Genomic DNA, 12,019 nt, shown 5'->3' with positions numbered 1-12,019 from the left:
TGTCTGTTCTGTGTGCTCTGGCCTTTAAGAAAGAATGGTCACAAATACAGACGCACAGCGAGTTCTTTGGTTTGGATCAAAACATACAGTCCTCAAATGGCAAACATGTCCAGCCTTAGTTACTGTCAACTATAACAAAAATTCTGCTGAGACTTCTGCTTAAGGAAAGTGGTTTAGAGATGTTATCCTTATTATGAAAGGTTACCTCAGCGACTTTCAAGCGGAGTGAGTCATTTTTCCTTCATTTGCGTAGCAAAGCTTTGATTCTTCACTGTATAAGGTTATATAATATATAATGTAGTATAATATACATTTTCTTAAATTTCAAGAGACTTTGTTTTTGAATTTTCAGAGAAATATGAGCGACTGGGTTTTCATCGTTTTTGTTTTTTAAATACCTCAAAAATGTGCACACACAGATCACCATGCCTAAAACCTTCTAGCACAAGAACATATCGTCAACTAGACAGTAGAACAAAATAAGACAGTCTCCAAAATAGTAACTTTATAGGAGAAGGCAAAAACGTTCCTAACTTTTAATGTAATTTAATGTAAAAATGATTTTATTTGAAGCCATTTTGGAGCATTTCTATTGGTCCAATCATCATGAAATTTTCACATGATATAAAGGGCAGCTGCCAGGTTCAAATGACGTAGAAGAATAAGAATCGTCAAAATGGAGATATATGTTTTTCTTTGGACAGCGACGACGTAAGAATAAGAATATATCACTGCTCCATTTTTGCCGTTTTTTATTTTTTGACATTATTTGAAAATGACTGTTACCCTTAACATTATATGTAAATTTCATGATGAATGAACCAAAGTAAACAGCCCAAAATGACTTGGAAAAAATTCTGGTTCCATTGAATTACATTAAGAGTACAGTAGATTTTTTCCTTCTCCTGTAAAGTTACCATTTTGGAGATACGAGGTTTTGTTCCGACAGCAGCGAAATGAAACATGAATACGTTTAATCAGCCAGCGTTTCATTTGTTTTCAAAACTTAACAATCTAACAATTACAATGAAGGAATGGACAATATTTCTGACATGTAACTGAATTAACACATTTGAAATAAAAAAAATTATTGTAATGCAACTTCAAATGATCAAAAATGGCTGAAATTTTGGATAGTGTTTTGTATGAACACACGTTTTGCCCAAACTTGATTACATTATATTCAAATAAACCAATGATAAACAATCTGAAAAGTGGCCAAATATTGTCTTCATAGGAACACATAGGAACTCTTTTACACATAAAGAATGAGAGGCTTGAATTAGTGATTGCACTGGTTCAATACCACATATTGGCATCAGGCTAATATCTGCAGAAATTGCTGGATAATATATCAGAGCCTTAAGTGCTTGACTGTAGTCCCTCAATTGAAAATAGCTCATTTTAAAAGTGTAAATAAAAAAATATATCTGATTGGTATCAGTATCAGGCGATACTTGAGGTTTCAATATATAGAGTGCACAAAAATAATACGTCCATTATTGGATTTCTGCAGTTATCAGAATGTAAACTGCAGACTCCAATTTCTTAAACCAGACTAAGGCCGTTATCAGACTTCAAGGAATCCAAAATAGAGACTTGGATTTTAGGTAGTAATCAAGTTTTTCAGCACATACACACCCACCAGCCACTTCATTCAGTACACCTCCTTGTTTCTACACTCACTGTCCACTTTATCAGCTCCACTGACTGTATAGTTTCACTCTGCAGTTCTACAGTTACAGACTGTAGTCCATCTGTTTCTCTGCATACTTTGTTACCCTGTTCTTCAGTGGTCAGGACCCCCATGGACCCTCACAGAGCAGGCACTATTTGGGTGGTGGGTCATTCTTAGTAGTGACACTGACGTTGTTGTGGTGGTAATGCTCATGGTTCACTCTGTTAAACACTACAGCTAGGTTTACCAGATAGGAGTGTATAATGCTCTGTGGTGGTCCTGTGGGGGTCCTGACCATTGAAGAACAGGGTAACAAAGTATGCAGAGAAACAGATGGACTACAGTCTGTAACTGTAGAACTACAGTGCTCCTATATGGTCAGTGGAGCTGATAAAATGACGACCTGATCACTTGGTTTCCAGTCCATTTTCGCACATCCTAACGCATCAGAGTGGCAGGTCAGTCAGGAGTACCTGAAATACCAAGATATCTTCAAAGTTGCAACTGAGGAACTGATGATGCATTCCAGTTTATATGTCCCTTTTGGAACAAACACAAATATATAAATAAATAGTTAAATAACAGTGCAAACAAAGTGTACACAAAAGAGCTCTGCAGTCTAATATTAGTGCAGCGATATATATGATGCTTTAAAATCAGTATTGGTTCTTCTAAGCCCTAATGCAGAAATTAAAACCCTTCATTAAAGCTGCTAAGGCTGAGCACAGCGGGGTGGAGACGTATTTATAAATCACTGCAAACTGGATGAGCTGATCTGAGAGCAGCACTGCTTTTAGAACACAGTGGCTATTCTAGACGTGCATTACTAAAAACAAACTATGTACACAGGAAAGAGTTCTGAAGTGTTAGTTTCCTCTGCGTTCTACAGCGATGTTGGTACGTAAAGCCTGCCTACATTATCATCATCATGCTCTCTGAAACCTGCCAGACTAACTGACCGCTACACTACCAAGGACACTGTACAATTTCTTACATTTCGCCAGAGATATGAGTTCAGCTTCGGCTTAACCAGGGCGGCAAATTAATTACTCAGTCCACCTCCCGGTGTCTGGGGAAAGCCAGTTTTACTAGCCATGTATCCTTTGCATCAGGGGCGTCCAAACTTTTTTCAAAAAGGGCCAGATTAAAATACCCGAGGGCCGACATATTATTCACAAATAATTCAAAATATAAGGTTTTCAAAATATCAGCACGCAGAATCTGGGCTTTCTGTGAGCTACTGTGTTTCCTATCACTGTATAAAAGATGCAGGGGCTTCTTTTACTGTTGGATTGTTCATTCAGAGCAGTTTGGATCAATAAGCGCTTGTAATAAATAAACTGTTTAAGAGTAAGAACGCAACATGTCTGATGTATTAATCATATTCAGGTGTTTAAATATAATTTGTGAGACAAACTAAACAAACATGTAGAAATGTTTGGTTTTGTTAGTTAATGTTCTTTACATATCAAATAAACGCAGCGTAGCCCCAGTGTAGTTTTTGTTCGACCTTATAGGGTTAATATTTACTGAACTACTGAATTTGCTCTGATAAGAACTTTTCCATCTCGCCAAAATCATCAGTTTTCAGTGTTAAGTTTGAGCTTTATGTCTGTAGTCTTGACTAAATGTCATTCACTAAATAAGACTGCAGGTCTGGTCAACTGTCACCATCAGGTAAAAGGAAGAACTGCAACGTACTGGCTGGCAGACCACTTATTAAACACCCATTGGGCCCTAAGGCCGGACTTTGGACACCCCTGCTTTACATAAACTCATTCTGCCCATCCAACAACAGTATTTTTAATGTCTTTTTGCTACCTTTCATTATATAATCTCCTTTTTATGCGTTCCATTTTGACTTCTGTTCAGTTTGGAACCAGTACTGGTATCAGCTGGTCTTTAAAAGAAGAATTCCATCGCTGTTTTAAAATTCCTACATAATTCAGTGTTTAACTTAGTCATTCAAAGTGGTTTGGAATTGTTCATTGTAGAGAAACTTTTTTGTAGAGAAGGTTTCTTTGCCAGGGTAGTGATGTATGTTTACAAATACAAATGTGCCCAATTTATTTACCATCCAGAATGAACAGAGAAAAAGTTTTTTTTTATGTAATTTTGGGAAATTGGGGAAAATTTTGAGAAAAAAAGAAAACCTTTCAGCATATTCGGAACCTTTTTATATAACAGCTTTTCGTGAGGGAGCTTTTCAGATGTCTGGTTTCCATCAGTGCTCTGAAGAGTTCCTCTAGAATGGCGCAGATCACACAAAACCTCTTTGAATGACTGAATTATACAGAAATTTTGTAAAACCAGTGGAATTTCTAGCTAAATTCTAGCTATTATACCCTAATTAGGCAGAACTATCAGTGGTAACTGAAAGAGTTAGCATTGTTTGAAATAGCCAGCATGTTTTCTCATTGGCTGATCAAGATGATCACTGATGATTATTACAGTTTATGGGGCTGTGCTTTTGTTGTTGTCGACTGCTGTTGAATATCTTTAGACAGGGCAGAACTGATGGATTTTAGAAGGTTAGTACAGTAAGCAGACGGCCATCTTACATCAAGTCTTAAATCTACCTGCCAGATGTAAACATCTGCACACATTTGGGAGGAGGCTGATGTTAATTTTCCACCCTGACCATAACCTTCTCGATAACCTGCTCTCATGAAAATATATTTGCATTTCCTTCAGAACTGTGCAGCTCCATTTGGTCACTCTCTTCAAATTAGCACTGCTTTTCCGATTACATAATCTAAGCTCATCAGTCAGTAAGCCAGCAGAGATGCATTCTGGTTGCATATTTTGTGTATAAGCTCACTACTGACTGGATGGCGTCAGTATAATATTATCCTCATTTTCACTATCATTCTCATTGTCTGTGAAACTAATCTACCTCTTCAAATGGTGCGGAGGTGTAACCAACGATAGTAGTTGACCCTGCCTGCGATCTGGCTCTTTATTCTAAATAAACAGTTTCCTGCTCAGCCGTTTCTTATACTAATAACAGGCTGGTGCTGATGTGCAGGAGAGACAGGGAGACTGAGCTTTTCTTTATGTGTGAAATCGATACGAATATATAATTCTAGCACCTCCTCACCGCCCCTCATTTTAACCCCACCGCTGCCAGTAAGTGTTTAAAGTGCAGTAAAACATGAAAAAACCTACTGGAATGCCAGACCTGTAGTGAGAGAATCACACAAAGTTCTATTGCAGAAAAACAGACTGATCTTTCTGAGCTGATCTGTGGTTTACTCCAATTTAACTGTAAATTTACTTTTTCAAAATTTAGCAAAGCATTCTGTAGACTTCCTGTTCCTCTTTTAACAGATATGCTAAACAATAAGTGGACAGGGTTGGCGTAAAGGATTGTACTTCAAACAGTACAGGTTTGCCTGCAAAGCTTATGCGCACAGCAGAGAGCATCCCAGCAGAAATGCAAAGAAAAGTAAAATATGGTCTGGTCTTCTTCTGACGTCGCTGTTTCTTGAGTTACTGTCCGTTGGTGGGACTGGACGATCTGTTAAACACACACAAAAAAAGAACAAGATGCAAAACAGTTTCACAAAACTAGTGAAAGAAACAGTGAATTTGCTTGTATTGTAAGTGTGTCGAGTCAGCATGTTTCCCACTTTTTTTCTTACAGGGAAGTTAAGTGAAAGTTATCTGTTTGTGGTGACTGACCACACGATGTAGAAACAGCAGACAGAAACAAAGTTAACTCTTGCACAAGAGTCATTCTACAGAAACGTCCATTTTTGTGTCCCTAGTGTTTACAGATATATTACACTTAAAAACATGTTAGGGTTATAATTTATTTATATTTTAAAATAAAACAATAAGTTATTTTAACAGTTACACCTTCTTGAGCCTCAATTTAGCAATATTGGTTTTTAAATCAATCATATGGAATTCCAAGCCCACAGAAGAGCTCATCCTCACAGTCATGTGGAAAGGCTGAGGCCACATTTTGAGGTAAAAACATGTTTTTCTGCTATTTTAACTGTAATAATCTATACATGACTATGAAATATATGAATTAAATGACAAAGAAAATCCAAATAAATATTATAAAACATATAATGAAAGTTGTGGTCTTCAGGAGTCGTGTCACTGGTGTTGCCACGTAACAAAAAATCTCTTATTTTGAAATTAAAGTCACACTGATGACATCACTTGACTTCCTTTTACCTGTTTTCTGAGGATCTATGAAGAAAAGCACATGGTGAGTCCACTGTGTCTTTCAGTTATCAGAGATTTTCTCATTTAGCTCATGATTTCATATGAAGCTTTTAGCTGAAGTCACTGGTGTGACCGACTTTATTCTGAGGTAATTGTGAAAAAATAGAATACAAACTAATTAAGTCCCATATTTTAGTGGATTTTCCATGATTGACAACATGTGGTTTGACGCTCTGTAGCAGTTATTGTGTAAAATGCATTTTTCGTTAAAAATGTCTCTGGTGTTACCTTTACTTTGTGTAACACCAATGATGATCAGTATTACCAGTGACTCCTATGGAGAGACAGAAAAGTGGATGTTTCAGTAAAATGACCCACAAGCAAATTCGGGCTATCTCTAATGGTCTCTCTAGAGTGTGTTCTTTTGCGACGTGTGTAGCTGGAGTTGCAGAACATGATCGTTACAGATCATCTGCAGAACGATACGGGAAATCAGGTGGATGTCTTGTTATTTTTTTCTGCACATTTTAATAGCGGGGCGACTCATTTCTTTCATTTCTTGAATTCAGTGAAATTGATGAATATGCGGTGCTTTAGAATAAAGTTTTAAAAGACATAGCAAGTTAATTATCAAGCCACATTTGTTTATGTCGTCATGAACCACTGCACTTTGAACATGAAGACAAAGATGTTATGCAGGGATTATGTGGCTGGATGGTTACCTTAACTGATGGTACTATTACAGTTGTCTGCAGAGGTCTGAATACCCCCTGCTCAGATTTGTTGATTTTCTAAGTATAAATAAGTTAATACATCTTTTACAGAGCACAAACTTAAATATGTAATACTAATTGTGCCATAACTTTTACACAGGCCATATGGCTGTATGTACTGTGGAAAATATCTGTTAGACTAGTTTTGCAAGTTGTACATTCTGGTCAGATAATTCTTTAAGTTTAGTTTGGTTTTGTTAAATATATCTTGCATATATTACACCATTTAGTGGATCTTTGGAAAATCAGTTATTTGGACTACTGTATTCATTTTCACGTGATGTACTGTGATTTACTATTTCTTTAAACAAGCTACTTTATAAATACACAAAAACATAGCATGTCTTTAAATTGTTATATTTTGGTTTAAGAACTGTATTTGCAGACCTGTTGCTCCAACTGAGTAGATACAGGTGGGCGATATGGCAAGAAACTATACTGCGAAACTTCAAGAAACTTTCACGATACACAATAGGTCACAGTAGTTAATTTTTCAGACATCTGATCAGTTAGAACAGAGAAAAAAGAACTGGTAGTGCTGCATTTTCAAAAATGCTTTCAAAAACTGTGAGTACAGTGATTTTTATTCAATATTTGGCATACCCTGTTGCATTAAATCCAGTTAAACAGGACTAAATTCACTTTTTTTTTATAACAAAAAAGCAGTTGGTCAGTGTTCTACAAGTACTGACGATGTATGTTCAGAAAAGCACACTGTATAATGATGTACTTTATCATAACAACAATATATACAGTCATATTGCCCATCCCTACCACTGAGTCACTGTAAACTAAACTTTAGATTCTATGGAGAACCACAGTAAAAAAAAAATGAAAGCACAAAAAGAGCAGAGAGAGGCTGCTGCTTGTTCTACAGCAAAATCACTGACTGGTAGCTGCAGACATGGATAAAAAATTAAATCTACTGAGCCTAGTCGAGTTTTGTTAAACGTTACGCCCAGGTCTACGGCTATGAGTAAGAAGTTCATGTGACTGCTGAGTACTGAAGCAGGCTGATGGTGAGAAAGTATCCAATTTCATGTATACATTGATATTCATTATCCTTTATTCACATACAGCACTATATTAGTGAGGGAGTAGGGATCCATTCACAGCCATAGTACTGTAGCTTCAACACTTTCACTGTTAGGGAGCCATGGAAAATCAAACTAGTGGGGTTTTACTAAAAAGGCTGGAGTGTTTCTTTAGCACAACCATTTCACCACTGAACACAATCTACTACCTCTGTCAATCATTAACAGCAGCAACGACCTTTCAGACTACAAACCTAAGTAATGTTTGAAGACAACTCATACGCACCTTTAACAGTCAGCTGCACTTTTGTTTGCGCGCTGATGTTAGGAATGAAGCAGGTGTACGTTCCTCCATCAGCCGTCGTCACATTCTTGAGTCTGATGGAGAAGTTTCCTTTTGTCCACTCAGCTGGAAAACCTTCAACTCTGTTTCTGAATGATGCTTCCTGCTCATCAAACGATGCTCTGCTGTTGATGATGTCGTACACAGTGCTGGTGTCTCTGAATCTCCAGAACACAGTGATTTCACCCTGCAGGGCCTTATCACTGTTTAAACATGGTAAGGTGATGGTTTCACCTACATAAGCTTGAATGTCCTGCAAGGACACTGAAAGAGAGACACCAAAACATACAAATATAAAAACAAAAGTGTCCAGGCACAGTCTGGCTTTTAGTTGTGCTGCTTATTTCTTATGAAACCTCAGTGAAGCTCTAGTCCATTAAATATCTGTTTATTGGGGTGTAAAATGTGCTCACCTTTCTGTATGAGCAGCAGGAACACTAAGGGCCAACAGCATCTGAGGGAAAAAGTCAGAAAACAAACAGAAGAGTCTGTGAACACATCACAAACCCCAACACGTCATAAAAAACTGCCCCTGCCACAGAACATACTGCGGTTCCTGCTATGACACAGCACGCTCAGACCCATCAGATGCAAACAGCCTGCAGAAACAGGTTCTGCATAGGCTGATGATAATAACCTCATTTTGTGGTAAACATGTCAGCATCTTCTGTATGCTGTTTGGTAGGGCTGGTAGTGATGAAAACACTGTTTATTATTATTTCCTTAGGCAGCATCTGTTAACAGGAGCCAAAGTTTAGCCACTACTAGTCATGGGATCATATTGTGTTCCTATGCGAAACTAGTTAGGCAGTTTCTCCTGGTTTAAACAGCCCTCAGGCAACGAACACTGACGGGACCATTATTACACAACTGGTTTCACAACCACGTTACAAAAGGTCAAACTACAGTGAAGGCCCAGCCAAGGCCGCTGAGCAGGGTTGCCACCTCAGCCCTTTAAAACTCCTGGATGCTCAATCAGTGGCTTGATTTCTTATTCAGTTCAGTGGATGGGTAGCATTTCTCACAATGCAGTCTGAGGTAGACAGACTGAATCTCAGTCATCACACTGAGGTCACCAGCAGTGCACCATTCCCAAACAACTGTCCCAACACTGAGGGCGATCTGAACTAATCTGATTCATTCTTTGTATACAAATAGTTTGGCTGGGAAAAAGGAAGCAGTTCAAACTTCACAAGAAAAGCCAACATATGAAAATAACTGGGACAAGCAAGCAAAAACCTGGATAATCCAGGGAACTCGGACAGGTGGCAGACCTACTTAAAGCTGTTATTTAACTACATATATCGGGGTAGGGGAACTGAGAAATGGAGTCCAGCACAGTTTGGTGAACATTCCAGCTAAACCTGGCTTCATCTGAGGAGTTTAATGATTTGTGTTTGAGCAGAAAAGTCACCAAACTGCAGGAATCCGGCCCTCCAGGACTGGAGTTCCCCCCGAAATATAACGCTAAGGTTGAGGTGTCCAGCTGGTCATGGTTGTGGTGGATATACAAAGGAAAAACACTTCAGTAGCCCAAAATGGATATTAAACATATTTTATACAATCTCGAGTTACGTGAACCTGATTTTCAGGGGTCAGTAGATGGCCTTGTTCGGGCTGCTGCAAATAAACAGCTATTTTGGTAGCTAACTAGGTTAGCTAACTAGGTTAGCTAGCTAATCTACGGAAGTTTCTCAGACTAGCCAGCTAACCGCCACAACACATTTTAAAGGGCGTGACCAACAGATTGGCTATTTGTGAAGGAAATAATATGTCGTTAAATGTAAATCCTGGTTTGTTTCGTTATAGTTAGCTAAAATTAGCTGCGTTTCCCTTATTTACTGTGGTTTTTGTGAATTCTGTTAGCTCCGCTGAGGGGAATTCACAAAACAAGGCCTGATAAATACAGATAAACCTATCTCACACGAAAACCTTGTTCTTTTACCTCATACAGGGTGCTTACCTCATTTTCTCCATGTCAAATGTGTAAATTTAAACACCTTATAGTGTATAAAACAAAAATGCTGTGGTCACCAAATAGTTATTCTCTCAAACTGTTATATGGCGCATGCGCAAAATACGTCACGGAAAGCCGGACACAGAAAAAATAGATAAATTCAAATAAAAATCTCAAAAGTATCATTTTTTTGTCTTTTTCTGTGATTAATAAATTGTGTCATTTATTATGTTTTCCTTCTTCTTCCAGAGCTGCTCCTGGCTGCCTATTTTGGGTGATGGACCACTCTCATCCTAGCAGTGACCCTGACGTGTTTAAACCCAGAGGAACCCTGCTGTTCTACACTTCGTCCAGCACCACAGAACCTGCCCTGACCACCCAAACAGTGTTATATATATATATATATATATAAGTTTTACACACATTTAACACACCTGTGTCCCAAACTGTGCAGTGGTAGATGCGCTACAGTCTGTAACTGTAACGTTGGTGGACCTAAAAGGTAGATGGAGCTCATAAAGTGGACAGGGAGGAAATACAAAGTAAAAGTCTCTAATAAACTGGGCGGTCAGTGTATGACGCGTATAGAATAGCAGAATGGAGAACGTCTTTGCTTAAGAACCGTCATCTAAAGGACGTATTGAGTATTAATGTCTCCTGGGCTGAACTAATGCGGACAGAAAGAAGGTCATGCAGCACAAAGACTGTAGAAATGTGAGTGTTCTCGTTAGTCTGAATAGAAAACAGTACTTTAGGCCCAAACACAACCTGAAGAACGTCATCTCCACTGGAGAGCAGTGTGACAGGGGTGAGGAACTGAGTCCAGCAGAGGTTCCCTGCTTTAGTACACCAGCTAAACCTGGCAATTAAGAGCTGAGTTGAATCAGGTGTGTTTGAGCAGGAAAATCACCAAACTGTGCAGAAATCTGTCCCTCCAGGACCAGAGATCCCAGTCAAAGAGTACTATTATTAAGTAAGAACTTGGATGTTTCTTATTTTAACTCATTATTTATTTTAAAGTGAGTTTTCTGGTAATATCAGGAGGTCAAACACATTAAATACCTCCAATGATTTAATGAAAATCTCCATTCCAGTCAATGGCTGACCTGAGCTTAAGCCCAACAGGCCTTTTTAAACTTCCCTAAAAAATCAGTGTGCTCATACTGTCTTACTGTTGTTTAAAGAGGAACTCCATCCAAGTTTTCCAAATTCCTGCACAATTAAAATGGTTAGGATGTAAACAGAGTCATTCAGAATGGTCTGGTGTGAAGTGCTCTGTTCTAGAGAAACAGAGTCAGAATAATTCACAGTGGTGGTGATAGGAACCAGACGTCTGAAGATTCGGCTGCCTTTACACATGCGAATTTAGTTGCTTGAAACTTGAAAACATGAAACTATCGTGCAACTTACTATCTCGCAACTTACTTGAAACTCAGCTGCAACATTGCATCTCAACTTCATGAAGCAGCCCATCAAAATGTTGATAATGCATCATGTGATCATGTCAAACAACATTTCAACGTTTCAAATGACTGATTCCACTGGATCAGTGGATGAGAGAATGAAACAGAAGGTGGTTTATTGAATCGTTGAAAATGGGATCCTCCTGATTAACTTAATGCAGACTTGGTCGTTGTTTATGTTGCCAGTTTCCTGAGACATGACAAACAAACAAGAGTTTCTTGAAGCTAACTCTTCTGTAACCAGCTCACTTAACTAGCCAACTAGCGCTAACAGCTGTTTATCATAATCTGCGTAATTAGATTTGAAGGAATGAACATTATTATAGAGAGAACAATCCAGCCTACAGAGAACAGACTACAAACTCAAATGTATAGTAAAGAACCATAGATAGATATAGAGATAGATTCCAGGTATGTAGGAATAGAAAAAGTACAAAAAAGTTACAAAGGCTGCAAATATGCAAATGTAGAAATGCGTCACAGATGACTTTCATGACGCAGTGTACTAAAAAGTTTGAGGTGCTAATTTGACTAACTGGTGGAGCACTCTAATGCGTGCACCTTCTTTTTTTGAATTGCTTCAAAACAT

General features: G+C 38.2%; 1 protein-coding gene across 1 annotated transcript; it reads right to left on the bottom strand.

Annotated features, from left to right (window-relative positions):
- Positions 1–1,785: 1,785 nt before the first annotated feature.
- On the bottom strand, positions 1,786–10,180 carry LOC118801509 (V-set domain-containing T-cell activation inhibitor 1-like). Its single transcript, XM_036561814.1, has 4 exons — positions 9,974–10,180; positions 8,424–8,464; positions 7,954–8,274; positions 1,786–5,198 (listed from the first exon to the last, which is right to left on the bottom strand). Exons 1-4 carry the CDS (start codon positions 9,985–9,987, stop codon positions 5,083–5,085), a joined length of 492 nt encoding a protein of 163 aa, XP_036417707.1. The 5' UTR covers positions 9,988–10,180; the 3' UTR covers positions 1,786–5,082.
- Positions 10,181–12,019: the final 1,839 nt, after the last annotated feature.

This window comes from Colossoma macropomum, unplaced genomic scaffold (genome assembly GCF_904425465.1).
Source record: "Colossoma macropomum unplaced genomic scaffold, Colossoma_macropomum, whole genome shotgun sequence".
Lineage (NCBI taxonomy): Eukaryota > Metazoa > Chordata > Actinopteri > Characiformes > Serrasalmidae > Colossoma > Colossoma macropomum.
The sequence above is the reverse complement of the archived record's forward strand: the minus strand, read 5'-3'. Positions and strand labels throughout refer to the sequence as shown.

Bases quoted from the DNA above. Each gene is read 5' to 3' on its own strand.
- LOC118801509 (XM_036561814.1), bottom strand. The intron at 8,275-8,423 runs GTGAGCACATTT...TCTCTCTTTCAG, and splicing joins CCTGCTGCTCATACAGAAAG to TGTCCTTGCAGGACATTCAA. The intron at 5,199-7,953 runs GTGCGTATGAGT...TGTGTTTAACAG, and splicing joins AGTGCAGCTGACTGTTAAAG to ATCGTCCAGTCCCACCAACG.